An 18,556-nucleotide genomic window follows, 5' to 3' on the forward strand; every position below is an offset into this window, starting at 1 on the left:
GAACTGTGAACTGAATGAATTCCAAAACACCACCACTTCTAACAGAACCTTCACACATGTTAAAGATGTCCTTCTTCCAAATGAGAACGCTACAGTCTCCAACGGAAAGTCATTAACAAAGGACAAAAACGGTAAGAACAAGACCACCTAATTAGAACAATTTAGAGAAAAAATTTCCAAACTTACAGAAATGCATTTTTAAATTAGCTGTCCTCTGATTGAGTCGCATGTGTTTCCCCTTCCCTCTCAAAAACACGAAACAAAAAGAAATAAAAACACCCACCCCGCATTTCAGTGTGGAACTGAGAATTACTTGTTTCACTGGTGCACGTTTTCAATTATAACCAGTTGTTTTTTATTAATCTCTGCACGGTCTCTTGACAAGAGATTAGGGGTGAAAATACAGCAGAGAAAAAACAGACTCAGAATGATTGCCTACCTAGGAGGGGCCCAGTCATGCTTTGTGCAGTCCAGCAGTGTTCCTACATAAGTCTTGTTCCTCCATGTAACATTTACCACTAGGACACCTGCCAGTGGGAGAAAAAACAAAGTATTATCACAGTCAGAACAATAATTGGGGTAGGCTTTTTGTTTTGCTCTTTTTTCATTTTTTTCTTTCCTTCCCCACAAAGTGAGACCTTTATTCTCATTTGCTTTCAAATGCTGTGGTCTGTACTCTTCCTCTTTTCTGGTTTCAGTGACCTCAAGTTAAAACCCACAGGAAAAACAGAAAACGACAAAGAACAAGAGTGTGTGTGCGCATGTGTATGTCTGTAAGAGAGTGTGCCTGTGTGACTGTGTGTGTAATCAAGATACAGCTGACAGAAGGAAATGGGTTTTGCCATGTCCTGCTGTAAAACAGCAACACTCACCTCTTAATTTTGCTATTATTGCACATAATTGCTTTCGCTTGGCAGCCAGCCAGCATAAACTAAACACCAGTTACAGTGTTTAAATCAGTAGGTGACTGAGAAGAATCTCCTTTGCTTTGAACAATATGATAATGATGCTTCTATTTATTTGGAATTGCATATATCCAAACACACAAACACACACACACATGTATGCATTGCAAGTTTCGTTCAGCAGATATAGATGGAGATGTGTAGTATTTGCCTTGCTTTTTCTTCTGTGGAAAGTGAGGTACTAGACAAGAAATTGCAACCACACAGCAAAGCTAAGAGGAATCACAATATAGATACTTGGGAAGAGGGATTCTTTGAAAAATGCACTGTTGTTTAATTGCTTTTCCACCTATGACTTTTATTAAATGTAAATTTGTCAGCACACCTGAAGCAGACTTCTAATTCACGTTTATTCAAATTATCCCTGCAAATACGTGCATGGCAAGGATATCCTAAGTAACAATAAAACAAATGTGGGGGATGTCATCCAAATGTTTTCAGGTTGCCCTCAAACACTTCTTCACATAATCTATCATCATGTTTATGGTCTAGCCAGCATAATGGCACCTTTAATTCATTAACTTCCACAGATAAACACAAGGTAGTATTATGTCTATAGCCATGTCTTCTCATTAGAACGTACACTGAAATGAAAAATACATTTTACCTAGCAAAGAAAGGCACAATGCAAAATGTTTCTGATTTATGAGAGGCGTGAAGACAGTAACTCACAGCTGCCAGCCTTCTGACTTGTTTTTCCTCTACACTTCCCTTGTTCTAGCTGCAGCGTTTCTGTAACGGATATAATAATGGCATTGCGCCAGAACGTTTCCAGCCAGCCTTTTTGCTTTGTCTTACCAGTGCCATTTCTAATTCTGCACTAAAAGCCATCCCTCTCTGCTGCACCAAGGTAAAGTAAACATGCAACCAGCCGCTTATTTCCTCAGGGGCCTTTTAACAGCGGGAAGCATTTGAAGTGTTGTTAGCGGAGGTACCAAGGAAGAAGGCATTTCCTTGAAAATTCTCTGTAGCAGATTTGAAAATTATTCCCCATATGGTTTTAAGCTGCCGTTATACTACGGTGACCAGAATTTCCTACGCTGGGGTGGACGGGTCTGAAGGAGGGAAGACGAATGGCCCTCCCAGCCAGGGTAAGAGTCGGGCTCCAAACACCTACAAGGACCAAAGTTAAACCGCTATGCCGGATTTTTATGACCTACGCAAACTTGGCAGCACGGAAAAAAACAACATACATTTTACCCTCGCCGCGAGAGAAGGCGGCTGGGCGCTGCCCGGAGCTGCCGCCGGGCCCGGCCCCGCTCCCGCCCGCCTGCCCTCAGGGGCCTCTGCCACCGCCAACCCCGAGGGGCGCCCCGGCCCCCGTCGCTATTGGTCCTTCTCCTGATTGGCAGCCGCCACCGCCAGCCCATTGGTGGCAGAGGCCGAGCGGGGCGGGGCGGACAGGGCAGCGGGCGGCGCGGGGCTCTGCCGGCCGCGGGGCAGCAGCGCCGCGCACCCTCTGCCGCCTCCTGGGCCCGGGCGGCGGCGGTGGGGCGTTAGGCGGGCAAAGGCATGCGGGCGGAGAAGACCGACGGCCGGAAAAGGGCGCCTGCGGCCGAGGGAGGCCCGGCGGGAAGCGTCCCCCCGCCCAGGAGAGGAGCGGGGGTTCCACAGCACCGGAGCGGCGGGGAGCCTGCGGGGCGGCAGGTGGCCTGCGGGGCGGCAGGTGCCGTGCCGTTCTCGTCCTGTGCTGCCATCGCGGCATGCCTGGAGACCTCTGCTCCTGCCCAGGTGTGAGGCGGAGAACACACCAGCAGAACCACAGGGTGGTGGAAAGCGGGTTTCTCGCAAGAAGCAACTCCAGGCTATGCCCCATCTGCCACTTGCCCACTAGAGATTTCTCTGGTAACCTTGATGCTTTCCTTCCACCTTAGCAGCTTGTCGGCTGCAGCTCCATAAATGCTCCTAGTGAAAATGGCCATCGCTAATTTCTGCTACATTGTGCAGCCCATCTCCCTGCAGCAGCACAGCTGCTCCCTCCTGCCCACGGACCAGTGTCTGTCCAATCTCCTCCTAAGCGTTCCAAGCAGGGAGGGCTTCCTGACTTCCCACGGAGTATTACAGGAGAATTAACTCTGCCATTTACTTTGCCCCAGCTAGCAGCTAGTTCACCTTTATCCGTTTGTTAAAATGTAATTGTTAGGGTTTGTTGTTCGGTTGTTTGGTTTTTTTTGTTGTTGTTTTTTGTTTTTTTTTTTTTTTTAAATTGAGGTGTATTCCTAAAGAAGGCTCCATCTTCCTCAATACTTCTAGTCTTGCCTGTCTCTTTGTGCGCTTTATTTATTTATTAATTTATATAACAGACCTAGGGTTAGTCTGCTACCTATTAATAGAAAAGAGGGTGAAGTAGCAGGCACGGAGTAGGTATAATAATAAAAACCCCTGAAATCAATACACATTTCAGTAATTCTTAGAAGACATTCAAATGACCTTCCAGTGTAAGAAAGTCAATACTTCAAAAGCAAACACAAGTAAGTTCCTCCCTTAAAGTCAGTTACATTTAGCATCTCATTAAGTTTGTTAGTCTTAGCAAAGCCCCCAGTATGTAAGTAGGAGGGAAGATTAATCTCCATGCTGTGTTAGAATAACTGTGGCAAGGAATAAATTTCCTTTCCCTAATGAACCGCACATTACTCAGCCACAGGTAAGATTCCACAGAACCAGCAGTGAAGGTAGCTCATTTAATCTTCTAAGATTACCATAGAAATGGGTCAAGAGAATGTAAGTAACACGGGAGGTAGGGCTGACCCCTAAAGAAACATGCAACTGGAGGTTTATTAGACCAAAGCACTGGAAAATGAAAATGGAGATGAGAAAGGTAAGTAGTCTACATTATACACTAGATGCACTACTGAAGAGAAAGGATTATTGTCGCTGCACCCAGTCAGGGTGTACTGTTACAGGTTTCTTCGATCCAAAATACTTGTCCTGGCACAGACTTCAAGCTCAAAACAAGAACCTCTGCTGCGACACCGGAACAGGTTGCCCAGAGAAGTTGTGGATGCCCCATCCCTGGTGTTCAAGGCCAGGCTGGACGGGGCTTGGAGCAGCCTGGTCTAGTGGGGGGTGTCCCTGCCCAGGGCAGGGGGGTTGGAACTAGATGATCTTTAAGGTCCCTTCCAACCCAAACCATTCTATGATTCTATGACTTCTCTGCACTGTCTCAGAGGCAGGACACAAATAGTACCACAGCAGTCTTCAGTTCAGCTCCGAGTATTGCATCCGAGTACACTGGGCATGCAGTCACAGATGCACTAACCCTTCTCTAAGTTGTTCCAGCTCCTCTTTGGAGTGTGCGTGTGATGGGACATAGCTCTCCACATCCTCCCTCCATCTTATGAAGTAAGTAACATACAACATACAGGATCAAACCTCACTGGGGCTGTGCCAAGTCATAAGAAGTCCCTGTAATAAGACTTCCCATTACATTAGACTACACATAATGTAAAAATCATTTGTTTAGCAGTGCCTGGACAAGAGTGAAAATGCAAAGACAGTCTAAGGAACTCACAGGTTTCATACTGTCTGAATACAGAGATGTATTTTCACCTTAAAAAAAAAGCCCAAGAGGCCGAACTATTTAAAGTAACCATTACTGAAGAATGGGAGATGAATTCAAATGCTTGCAATGCTGTGTACCTGAGGGTGTCGGGCCTCTAAGATTCTAATTCAGGAAGCCTGGCCAAATATCTAATCCTGTTCTTGTGAGGTTGGATCAAACAGTAGTGAATATGTTTAGACTACATGCAAATGTTTCTTCCACTGAGTAAGGGTGTCAACTCAAAGAGTTTCACCAATTACCAGAACACAGTTCACAACATTTGGATGTAATAAACTTGTCCCAAAATGAGGGTGTAAATGTTTTGTTTTAATTTGGTTTATAATTCCATTTGCAAACTACATAACTATTCACAGTTACAGTATATCTGAAATTAGCAATATCTTCCACAATCTTCAGTGTGAAATACCCTAAATTAAAGCAGCCAAGAATAAGAAAATGAAAATTTCAAAAATTACTGCCCATGCTACTCTTTATCATTCAGGAGAAGACAGAGTAAGTGATGAATGTGTTATGTGTAGGAATTACGAGATGGTGTCTAACACAGGAAAATGGGGTCATGTTTCCTGTAAGTGTTACAGTTCACCTACACTAGTCAGTACCTTTTCTGCCGAAATCCATCATTAGCTTTAATCACACACAAAAGCCTTAATGTACAGCAAAGGTGCACACAGGATGTTACCAAGTGCCCACTACTGTCAATAGAAGTCCCTCATTTAACACCAAGGGGAATTTCATTAGTCTGTTCGGAGCAAGAAAAAAATCTGTGTGTTCATGTTTTCCTTCACAATGCATGTACCATTGTGAGCTTTTTTCTTTACTTGTCACATTCATAACCACAAGTTTATGGCAAAAATTACCCAACAACAGATAGGAAAAGCTAACGCATGCCTAGAGGAGCACAAAACCATTTTACATATGCAGTTCTGATAGATATAATGTAATAGTCTGTACAAAATAACTGTGACAATTTGTACTTGGTTTTTATTATAGAATGAAAGGTCACGTCACAAATGTGATCTGTAATAAAATCATTTTCAGAAATCTACAGAATGAAGTACATTTTATGAGTTCTGTGGATGCAATGTATCTGTGCTCTTTCCCTTCTTTCTTCTCAGTGACTGCATAAGGAAGACGAGAACTAAAATTGGCTGTTAACTACATTTATAGAATGAAATATGTCATTGCAAATTGGAAAGGAACTATCTAAATTTCTTGTTCACTACTTGAAAAAAGAGCCATGCTCTTTTAAAGTCAGCCTAACAAATGCACATGTGTTATTTTGACGTAAAAACTTCACAATTGCAAGGCATCTTCAGAACCGAGCCAGGGTACCACTCAATGTTGACTACCTTGACACTGTGCTTCTAGCAGCCACATCCAGCTTGTAAGGATCTACTCAAATCTAACCAGATACACTCTTGCAGAGGGTCCATCATGTACAGAACAAAAGACTGAAGGATCTAGTCTTAAACAGATACTAATTCTTTTGCTTTCTTGACTCTGTTTTCCGCAATGAACATAAACCAAGAATTATGCTTTGTATTCAAAACTTTGAAAATGAGGTCATGTGGTTAGGAATCAAATTATCACATTCATATCTTAAATGCAGGCCCCAGTTTTTGAAAATACTGGCTTTAGAAAACAAATACATTCAAATTCCAATATAAGTAGACATTACTCAATTAATCAGACTGGAAAGCCTGACTTAATGTTTACAGCATAGGCTGCTTTTGTGTTCACATCACAGTAACTGCTACAAAATTCTGTTTTAGTTCAAGTTGATTATTTTCCCAGAAAACTCAAAAGACCAGTTATTTGAATGGGTGAACAGGTATGCCTTCATTTTTGTAAAAGGAGCTGTTCCCTCTGCTCTTAGCAGAGAATCTGGCCAAGAGTATCTGCCAAACTCTGGAGAAAGCAGATCTGCATGAAGTCTTTCTGAACAATTCTGTAACTGATTTGTTGAAGAACAATTAAATGATATTCCAAAACTAGGAACCGTTTGTTTGCTTTTCAGTCACCAAAAGTCCCTTATGTTTAAAAGGTCACATAATTCACTTATACTTTAACATAAGTGGAGTCCTACTTGCTCAAAATTCCCATTTGGTTAACTGTTCTGCCCATTGCCTTTACTATTCTGAGTATCATTTTAAGACAACTTTTGCTGATGACAGAGGAAGATCTACCAAAATATACTCTGCTTTGTAGTAATTTTTTAAGATTACTTCTTAAAACAAATATGACAAATTCTTGTCGCAATATTCCTGTGGCATAGGAGCTCTTCAAAGTTGAGGTGCAATTCTCAGCATTGAGAAGGCATCACATCATCACTTGACATAACATTACAGCAAAATCAATTCCTCGTATCTTTATGATCAATGAGTCCACAAATTTGTTTGCAAACCGAATTCCATTTGCCTTTTGTTCCAGCCTTGCCAAGTACCAATAATCCAGACATGCCTGGGATAGCCAAACTGTGGCATATCTGTCATCAGTGAGTACACTGCCACCATGGATTAAACACATTTTAGTCTGCATCTGGCACTGCAAATTTTTTAATCCCATGTATATCTATTTGACATCACTGTTCTAACAATAACTAAAGTATATGAAGTGTAAAAAACCGCAAGATGAAACTCTATAATCTTAGGATTATCTCAAGCTTTTTCATTGCCATTCGTTTAGTAAGAACAGTATAACTCATTTGCCTCAGAACATCCACCACATCATCATCAATCCCAGATCAACATATACACCTGCAATTCATCCAAGCATAAAAAACACAGAACAATGTTTATATTAGACTTGCAATGCAAATGGCTTATTTCTCCCTGATTGCCTCCATCAAGAAAATAATCTAAAATTAACAGTAAACATTCTACATATAAAGTCAAGTCTTCTACACTGAATACTGATCTGGTAGACATACAATTTATTTACTACTTTAATCACACTCTCTGTCTAGCATGGCACAAGAACTTAACTACATCTACAGCAGGTGCACATGTAACAGACATCAACATCAGCAAGCCTGAGAATGTAATGACTGTCAGGTGGCCTGGAAATGTGAGACGGGTGGGGGTTTTTTGGCTTTGTTGGTGGGTTTTTTTGGGGGGGTTTGGGGCTTTTTTTTTTTTTTTTAAAGCACCCTGCTGCTGTGCTGAATGTTTGAAAAGTCACTTTAACCACATCCTGTAATCAAACCATCTGGAGTGCAGATCTGCAATTAGTCATCCTGGACACCAGACTTGATCTGAACAAATACTGTATAGCAGTGAAGCTGAGAAGACTGGATAGCATCAAGGAAAAGAAACATAATGAAATACTGCTGGTACAGTCATAAACCTTTGAGATGCTTAGCTGTGGTGTTAATTTAGTACTTTATGAAAGCAGAGTAAGCTTAAAGGTTAAAGGGCCAAGAGGCTAAAACCTGCTATTTTAGTTAATGTTGCCCTGCTGGTGGCTAAAGGAGGTTGGCATTACTCTAGCCACAGAAACTACGGCAGCTTCTTCAACAGCATAATAAACTTAGTTCATATCCATGTGATTTCCAGTAAGTTCTGAGTAACATCAACCTAGATTTCATGAATATTTTGTTCAAATGGCATGCCCTTTCTTTCCCCCTTCATTATGAAGCCATCAGTACAATATATTTAGAGTAGCAACCACCACCCTATCTTGAAAAAGCTGTGTTATACCTTCAACGATATACAAACAAAACATATATTGCATGGACTTGCATTACATACTCCCATTTGCATTCAGAAAAGAAGCAGCAATTATACAGTGAGAAGTACCTCTTGTAGCCATGGAGTTGGACCATCAAGGAGACACTTCTTCATCCCACCTAATAATAACTGTAATATATTTTCTTAATCTAGAGGTTTATCCCAGAGCATATAGAAGAATAAACACTGAAATAACTGAAGAAGGCCTGTTTCCCCATGAGCCCATGTGCTTAATACACAAAAGAACACACAGCCACTTCCATCACTGTCACATCTCCCGCAGCCTTTGTTCTGAAGCCTGATGAGCTGTATTGATTTGGGAAAATCATTGACCTTCTTGGAAAACTAGACTCTGGCTTATTCACCACCATCTATTTCTTTCTCATGAAGACAGTTGGTCAATATTCAGCTGAATGGTCAGCTGAAAGAAGCTCTCGTTTCTTTTCTTTTTCTTGCCTCCCTAGTAATATTATGCTTTTCCAGCTTTAGTATAAAACAAAACAGCATGTTAGGAAGACTTGTTGCTGAGGGTGAGCTGAAGTGGTCGTGCCTCTGAACAAAGCTATGACTAAAATGCTAAGGGCAGGTTGGCTCTGGAAAACAGAAAAGCATCTAAGAGCTTATGTCCCTTATCAGTTATAATAACAATGCCACTATAATCTATCAGTGTGTCTTTCTTCTAAAGACAGTCTGCTTAACAAATAACCAATAAGCAAGATCTAAATGCAAATGGAGAGCTGAAAGAAAAACAAACAGTCCTAATGAAATACAAGGATAACTTTTACACTCATTAAAAGAGCAATAAAAGACTCAATGAAAACTGGGTAATACCCCAGAAAGTACATCAGAGTGGGTCCCAAATGGCTCGTAGGTTTATCCACAACTGAATAGTTCTACTAAAATACAAGCTACTTGGAATGGTGATTTTGAAAACTATGAAGCCACAGTGACCAACATAATTTTTTCCTGTCAGATTTATATCAAAGTGATTATATTTTGGCAGGACTAGGAAAGCTTTTGGATAAATTGCTGTTACACCTCTTGAAAGTCAGACCACATGTTTGCAGTGTTTACAGGAAAATGTGCAATTAATGTTATTATAAACTAACCATTGGTTTCTGACCTCCGGAGTACAACTAAAGATTTGTTTTTGTACAAACCTTACCTTTTCTTTGGCCAGAGTAACTGAACCGCTTCACTGTTCTACTGAAGCTTGAGAATAAAACTGCAGTCTTACTTTATTTCAGCTGACACTAAAAATGCAAGTTGAAAATCATTTAACATCTGTGTGTTCTGAAGAAAATCAGATCTGTTTCAGAAATAAAGTATTTTGTTTCTAGCAGATTTTTTTTCTCTTTTACTTCAGTAATCATAACTGTGATTCACATAGCCTGACATTGAAACTTGTCACATAGTCTCAAATTTAGAAGGAAATGCTGTTCTCTAATCCCTCAAATTTCCCACTCGCTTCTCAAGGAGTGTTATTTCAGGTTCTATGTTGGTGCCCTGTGGAACACACGGACACTGTTCTGCCTCCTACTAGAGTGAAAGAAAAAGAAGCCCCACAACCCACTGCCTTTGCTTGTACTCTAGGACCATATGTCACTTGAGATAAGCAACAGAACATAGCGCTTTTCAACTCATCTGTCACACTCGCTTCCTGCAGTTTATATTAATTACAGGATCTCTTCAGCTAGTTATTTCTCTCCCAGACTCTTTTGCTTTTAAAAGCAAGTAAACAGTAAACCAAAACTAGACTGGAGCACAGGGAAAAGCACTACCGTTTAAATATGAGAAGTAAGACCAAAAAGGGAAAACCATTTTTTCTTACCCTGACATGCATTCAGGAGTGCCTTTAATAATCATCTGCCTCATTTCTATTCTTCATCTCAGACACCAGACCACAAAAATACTGTTTTCATCAGCAGACTGTTGAGAAACAGCTGCAGAAATAGGGAAGCTGGCCTGAATTTATGTGCATGTATATCTGTCTATCAAAAAAAACCCAAACCTCTTAAGGAGCTCATACGTTTTTATTTCTCTTCCTAAGGTGAATATTAGGGCATCTCAATAGAAGTTCATGTCCCAGCTCTGATCTGCTACTGTAGGAACAATTTAGTTGGAGAGTAAAAACCAAGCAAATAACAGATGACAAAATGCACCCATAAACCTTCAGGTGTCTTTGGTGATTAGTTCCCCAGTGCTCTACACCATGATAAAGAGCTGCCAGGTGCAAACAGTGGTACAATTATTTATCAAACAGTAGAGCAGCTAATGAAACATAAAGGAATGCAAGACAGAAGAGACAGAATTTGTGGAAAAGAAACAGCATGGATAAAAAAACCAATTCCAAGCCCAAACCATGAAAATGATTCCGAATCTGTAGACTGCAGATACCAGAATTGCAGTCGAGCCAGGCAGACAATTCTGCTCAATCTCAAAGAGCTGCTGCTGATCCATGTACCTCATTGGGATTGAGAAGCAGAGCCTCTTATAAATTATGATGCTTTATTTAAAGTCAAAGCATTTATTTGCTTTTGTGCCAGCTTTGGATCCTTTTCATCTCTAGCTACCAGGCCCAAGAGAGAACACATTCCTGTAGCTCTGCTGGCAGCCAGCTGTGGCCTCAGTAAATCATAAAGCCTCCTAACAAGCCATTCTTTACAAAAGCCAACTGCAGTTACTAGACACGATAACTTCTCTATTATTCCACTCACTGGAATTTAAAATAGCAATTTAAAGCAGTAGCTGAAAACACTGGAATCTACTGAACTGCATTTTACATCTCTCTCTCTCTCTCTCTGCATTAAGCTTCACTTATTTCATGAAGACTTCATTGTCCTCAGCCTGGGAAAAGGGTAAGTAAACACCTGAGACAGACACATCCAAGACAAAGGAGAGGGGGAAAAAAACGTTGGGGATTTTCTCTTGCAGAACTCCCTCAGGATTTCTTTCTACAGCTAATAGGAGACAAGTACCTCTTCTTTCATTCAGTTTGTCGGACTTGCAGAGACACTTCTTGTACGTTTGTGGAGGTAAACTCTATTTAAAGATCTTAATACAGTAATACTCTACCATGAAACACCACAGTAAAATACATAAAGCTAGAAGGGGTGTCTAGTCAAGCATGGGATGTACATTAGAGTCCTATGAATACTGCAACTGTAAATGAGGAGTTCTGTCTCTTCTACCTATTTCCCACCTATGCACTGAAAAGGAATCAATTAAGTACAGTATTGTGAGGCCCACCATTCGCCTTTTTCCTCTTTTTAGGAAAGGCAGATCAAGAACCTTAGGCATCTGAGGGTCTTCTTCCTAGAAAATTGCTTCAGTTTAGGACTGGCAGTAACATTGTATAGATTAACAGATTAAAAACAAAACTATGCTTGAAACTTCACCTTCTACATTTGAAAAACACAAACCAAATATTATCCATTGCCAAGGCTAAATGCTACATAATTTTTACAGCTCTTACACCATAAACCAGTCCTTTTCCTTAAAAAATAGCAGGCAGTGCTGTCCTTCCTATTATAAAATCCTTGCATTATAGTGGGGAAAAAGATGCCCAGAACAGTTACAATAATTTCAGTAGCACACTTAAGATACCAGTTCTGCTTTGTGAACAAGCCTAATGAACTACAACTAACAGTGTTCCTGAGCAGAAGAAAGGTAGAAGGGCTTTTGTTAGCATCTACTGAAGCAAAGCAGTCATTTTGCTGGGACAGAACAAAAGTCAGCTACTTATCAACTAAGCAACTTCAATAGGTGTCAAGAGTTCTGTGGAATAGTTCACTGTTATTTTCTTTCCTCTGTTTTAAATTACATCCCAATTGGGTAAACTTAGTAAAACATCTCATTAACCAGTTGGCTTATTCCAGCTGTTTGTCAATACTGGTACAATGCAAAGGCACGCTACCAGCAAAGTGATCTCCCACTAGCGATCAGTACACTGTCTGCTAGGTTTCTCTCCTCTTGCCAGCTACTGGTTGGACAATTTTCCTCTAAGTGTCCTTTGTGCAGGCTGTCCCAATTTCTCCACTTATTAATAAGAGCCTGGCTAGTTTTCCCTGACCTGCTGTGATCTATGCTGCTACTACAGCTTCTCATGGCTTTTTCACACGCTAGAGCTGATCAACCTTTGACCCTCATAGGTTTAAAAACAAAACTATTTAGACACCAAGAACAGTGGTGCATAAAATATAAGTAAAGTCTTAGGATTTCTAATATAGTCTGTTAAAAATCTCTACATTTCTTTTGGCAATGAAACATCCCTCAAAGGATCATCATAAGCATGCCCTCCCTCATTAAAGTACAACCAACATGATGACACAAACACATATTTCAATATTAGGAGACTGTTTTCCCATGTCACCGAAAGAAAAAAAAGGAGGCTGAGCTTTCAGACATGACTTAATTCTTCCCTTGGTCAGACAAACAATATCAAGATAAAGCTTGCTTTACTCCAGAATCTACACACAAATTTCTGTATAAATTATTGACTGCACTTTGGCCTCATCTGAAATGTTGGCCCCTGAGGCTGATAAGCTCTGACCCCAGGTGGCACATCCAGCCCTCTCACAAGAGGCAGGAACATTATTGCTTTGCACTGAGGACTGCAGCCCAAGAGCCCATCAATCAAGCTCCCTGACAGCTTTTACAGCCTCCTCACATTAGGCCCAAGTCAAACTCCACGGCTCCTATTGTTCACATTATTCTTTTTTCCACTGCTCTGATGAAGTTAGGGCAAGTCCAAGGCTTCAATAAGAAAGAAAGGCATTATGAGCAGCTCAGAGTTTATTGACTCTGAGCTGTACAACAATGGTCCAAAAGCCTCTTCCCTGGAAGTAACACATTCCTAATTGCTAATAATCATCAGTAACAAAGATCAGCCCTTAGACACATACTTGCATCAAAGAAAGGAGTAACATTCAAACAGCTAGACTCGTCATCTTTACATACTAAGAAAGATTTCCTAAGATCATTTTATGCACACCAAGAACAACAACCTTTCAGTCACGCAGAACTGTCATACGAATGTTGGTATGTTCTGTAATATAACTTGTGTAATAGAAAGCCAGTGACCAAACCAGATTTGATTAAAAACATCCCTTGTGGAATTGTGCTATGCTAACTATGGACAAACAGATATGTTCTTCTTTAGTCACTCTATAGTATTTCAAGATCAACATCACATTGGGCTCAAAATGGGAAAACACTTTCAGAACTAATGATGATGTCATTATTTTTCCCTAGCATTCTCCTCAGGTCTGAAGAGCATTTAAGTGGGACTTCTACATGTCTGACATGGAAGAATACTGACTTGTCTTTGAAAACATTCAGCCTCAATTATTACTATTATTTTTAAACAACTGTGTATCAATTCAGTTGCATGCATAAATCTTACTACCACCAACAACAGGTCATTTACGTACTCATAATGTGCTGTCACCAAATGCACAAAACCCTTTTTTTGTTTGTAAGAAGTTCAACATTGCATGGCACGACTAGGTTTTACAGTTGGGAAATTCTTCTATGTCTTTTATTTATTTATTTATTTATCAAAGTTAAAACCAGAACAAAAGGAAAGAAAGCAGTTTTTTAAGGACTCGTTTTGATAGAAATGGAACTTGAGATCAACTAGCACAAACCAACTGCAGTAACTCCAGAGATCGGTTTCCCCTGGATATTGAAGAAAGAAGAAAGAGAGTGGGTCTTTTTCTTTCTTTCTTTTTTTGTGTTCTTTTTAATTAACTTAGCTGTAGCTTTAGATGATTCTGCCATTACAACTTCAGCTTTTAGGAAAGGATAATCTCATTTTAAATTGCAGCCTAGAAATCGATAGCCATAAGTGAATATTTATTTACTTTCTTAAACCTGAATATCAGTACTAAGACAGAGGTACTTTCAATTAAACTGTTTCATCCGCATATTTGTTAGTGCAACGACTTCGCAATTGGACTGAGCTGGTAAGAGATTTGGAGAGCTTTCTGGGAAGGTGCTGGCTGAAAGAACAGCAGCTTCCTTCTGCTAAATCCCCTGATACAGCAGCTTGCCTTTTCAGCTGTCATTCAGTCCAATGTGGCTTTTCATACAAAACCAGAGGAGATCAAGTGCAGACTAAAAGCTTCTTCCCTCCCTGGCTTTGAGCTGAAAGCATATTTACACCCTGAAGAATGAGAACTCATGATTTGCAGTCCATCAAACTGCTTGTTTTCAGATTCTGCTGAAGATGAAGTTTCACAGTTATTTAGGTGGACACCTGAATAAACAGAGCAGTAAGCACTGGTAGTGCTGGAGCATAATAAAAATTAAAAATACAGCAGGCCTTTCAATTTATTTATGTAGCTACTGTGGATCAAACAGTCACAGTATTAGTAACTCAAGTTTTTGCCCTTATGAATATTCTCTTATTTCCTTTCTTAAAAATAGCAACAAAGCACGCAACGTTAAATTTCTTGTCCCTACAGGGACATAAAATGTGGCTGAGAAAAACTGGCAAAGCAGTGTGAAAAGGTAAGCCCTGCAGCACCCTGGGCTGTACACTTGCAGTGTACAAGGATTCCTGTTTATAGTGCTGTCAATTAGCTCTCACTCACAGGCGCTGCATTCAGCTTGAGCATTTTTTTTAAAGGGAAATAAATGTAATGCTATTCTTGTCAACTTCCAAAGCTGAGAAGTAATGCTGCTATATTTAACCTAAATGCTGCTTTTCATGGGTGCTCTGTAGGATGAATGATATCTGATTTAGAAAAACGACAGTGATTTTGCTGAGCTTTCCAAAATCAACACCCATTTTAGTTGAACAAAACAAGAGGCTGCTGAAGCACATTTGTCTCTCTGATGATGTATATTCACTAAATACAGCCCATAACCCACCTACTCACAGCAGCTTCAGTCAGCCTCACCCACAGACCCTTGCAATTTAATGAACAGTCATATCCAACAAATCTTTTACCGATAGCCTGACAGTAGTTATTCTTTTAGACTCCAGGCCCGAAAGAGAAATTTGTCATTGCTTAAATAAATTTTACAGATGTAATAGATAAAGGCAATAAAGAAAACAGGGCTTTTATAAAACGGACTCGACAGAGCAGAAAGCTGTTCCTCTAGACTGTGCGCAGGCGCGCTGGGCTTGTGTGTACCGAAGGGAGATAGACAATGAAGGTTAGGAAGCATGAAATGACAGCCTTCTTTGCTTTTCAGGGAACGTAAATTTTATTCACAGAACGTAAATCTCGAAGTCATGGTTTTCAATCTGCATGCGCGATCACACGAAATTGATTTCAAGGAGATTTGGAAGTATTTAACTCATTGCTCAGAGATGCAAATCCCGTCTTGTAAAATCATTATTGTAAAAATAGAGAAAAAAATGGGTGACGTTTCAAGGGCTCTGCCTATACATTTTCAGTTTTCAGATAGTCACAGATCATTAAACTTCCATTTCAAAAACGGTCCTGTCTGTATTCAAGCACCCAAATAAAGCTGTGTATGTTCCATATGTTTTAGGGCAGCTTAAAACTCTTAATGAATAATACAGCTTAAATGAAAGACATTCCTGAATATGTTTGCCACAATGTAACACGCCCATGCTTATGTTCCTCCCTAAATGAGCAGGAAAACATCCTTCAAATGCTTAGCAAACATGGCAGCAGCCCTAATGTGGATGCAGTGCTGAAAAGTTTTTGGAAATACATAAAAACATTTCTTGACTTTGGCACGTCTGCTGCATCTCACAGTGGTTTTCTTATAACTTGATACCTCTTTCTTGATACTTCACGGCTTATCACAAAACCAATCAGGTAGAAAAACTGTTGTTGTTAAACTAAGAAATCCTAAACCACAGATTCTTAAGCATGGTATATCAAGTTAATACATGATAGCATTAAAAATATCTCTGAAGTGCAGCCTTTTCTAACAGAAAACAGATCTATTCTTGAACACAGATGAGCTTCCCCTGTGTCAATAAACACAAACTGACTGTTTAAAACACAGAGGAAACTGGTTAATTTCTATCTCAATAAAATTTATGAAGCAATAAAAACTGTGTAGTACAAGCTGTGTGGTTTGTTTCACTTCCTTGTCACATGAATTAATGGGGAAAATTCTTCCCTTCATTCTGTTACGCAGGCTCGTGGTGCTGCAAAGGGCACCGTGTGCTGACCAAAAGCCCCGAGAGCCTAATTCTGATTTCCGCTCCTCACCTGCCATTTCTTTATAACGTCTGGCAAGGAGCATTTTAATTTCCCATCTTTGTGATGATAGTGTTTGTGAACTCGATCACCACCTACATTGTGAGTTGTGCTTAGTAATATAGCGCAACTGATGGGAAAACATACCAAAGAAATGGCATGTCTGAACTGGGGTAACTGTCACCACATCATCCTAGTACAACCCTTAATCCCCTATTTATGATATGAAAATGGCAGCTAATTTAAGTTTCTGCAGCCTCTGAATAGGAGCACAATGGAGGGAGGGGAAAATGTCCTGAACATCTGAAAATATATGCCTGCAACAGCAGGAGCAGAAAAAAGTCTGATAAAGACTTTATGTGTAATATTTAGGCAAGTACAACTCTTCACTGCATCTTTTATTGTCATTTACATTCTCTCTGACCATATGAAGAAAGCTGCTTCTGACAGGCCACAAAAGCAAGGCTTCTGGGAGTGTTTTGTTCTTTCTCTTCAAATCCTCCAATGCATTAATTTCCTGACATCTCTCTCCTAATATAAAACTACAGCTCAGTCCTTACATGATCATCTTTGTCAGAACAACTTCCGCTCAGGCAGCAGCTAATCCACTACAGCTAATGGCTTCTGTCAGGAAGGAAGCAAATGAAATGATGCCATCATTATACTACATGGAATAATCTACATACCTCATGTGGACCTCCTCTTTTGGGAAACACCAGCGAGATGTATCAAACCCATGTAAAACCTAGCTCCCTCAGTCCTAACGTGGGAATGCGGTTCCATATAGTCAATGCATTTTTCGTTATAGCCCTGGAGATTGTGGGGGTTCACTGGGGTGGATATTCACCTTTCTGTAGGCTGGGAAACAACTGCATGGAAAGACCCTTGCTCTTGGTCCTCCACTCTATTTGTATACTTGTTATCATCTTTTAACTCACCTACCTGACTTATATCAAGAGGAGTCTTTTGTTTCAGGATACAAGATCACCTGAAGGTGCCCACCTGAAGCCACAAAAGTAATTAGCAAAAACAATACTGTATTTTTCTCTCCCTTACACTTTCTATGCCACATTCACCAGCAGATTAAGGCTGCTTAGAGGAAAGGATGGCGTAGAATCACACAGAATCAGGGCATTTCATCATGAAAAGAAGGCAGCAATGACAGAGAAAGGGTGCCAACAGGGAAAAGGTCAGACCTCCATATGTCTCCATCCATGGGTTCCTGTGAGGGACCACATCTCTCAGAAGTAGACAACCAAATGCAGTAACAACAGATGCCACAACAAGAAGTTTGTAACACTTCAGGAAGGTGTGAAAGGAATGACAGTTGGCTGCCTTTCTCAAATCTTTGGCAGAAGCCTCTCTCCTCACCCAGAAGGCAACCAAGGCTGTGGCACCTTTTCCTCATGGTTTCACTGTGTTCAGAGGTTCTGCCAATGATCTTACTCCGCTCTGGTGAGACCCCACGTGGAGTACTGCACGCAGCTCTTGGGCCCCCAACATAAGAAGAACAGGGACCTGTTGAGGTGAGTCCAGAGGAGGGCCACAAAGACGATCAGAGGCTGGAGCACCTCTGCTATGAGGACAGGCTGAGACAGTTGGGGTTGTTCAGCCTGGAGAAGAGAAGGCTCTGGGGAGACCTTATAGCAGCCTTCCAGTACCTGAAGGGGACCTACAGGAAGGATGGGGAGGGACTCTTTATCAGGGAGTGTAATGATGGGACGAGGGGTAACGGTTTTAAACTGAAAGAGCGTAGACTTAGACTGGAAATAAGAAAGACTTTGTTTTATGATGAGGGTGGTTAGACATTTGAAGAGGTTGCTCAGAGAAGCTATGGATGCCCCATCCCTGAAGTGTTCAAGGCCAGGCTGGATGGAGCTTTGAGTAACCTCATCTAATGGAAGGTGTCCCTGCCCAGGGCAGGGGGTTGGAACTAGATGATCTTTAAGCTCCCTTACAACCCAAACCATCCTATGATCTTTGGGTATTTTAGTCAATTAGTTACTTAGATTACAGAGGCTGGGTTTTTTCTTGTGGACCCTCCTCTGTGACAGAGGCAGAACAGAGTACTAGAGATCACGATATGACCATGCATTTGCTTTAACTGTTAAG

At 40.7% G+C, this 18,556-nt stretch overlaps 1 protein-coding gene across 2 annotated transcripts in view; it reads right to left on the minus strand.

Annotated features, from left to right (window-relative positions):
• ZNF608 (zinc finger protein 608) overlaps positions 1-18,556 on the minus strand; it is an 88,695-nt gene that overhangs the window by 10,869 nt on the left and 59,270 nt on the right. For both annotated transcript variants that reach the window (XM_063320737.1, XM_063320738.1), the window contains exon 4: positions 440-527. In XM_063320737.1, coding sequence (XP_063176807.1) covers positions 440-527 — 88 coding nt within the window. The remainder of the gene's footprint in view (positions 1-439; positions 528-18,556) is intronic.

The sequence above is a fragment of the Chroicocephalus ridibundus genome, chromosome Z, assembly GCF_963924245.1.
Source record: "Chroicocephalus ridibundus chromosome Z, bChrRid1.1, whole genome shotgun sequence".
NCBI classification, from domain to species: Eukaryota; Metazoa; Chordata; class Aves; order Charadriiformes; family Laridae; genus Chroicocephalus; species Chroicocephalus ridibundus.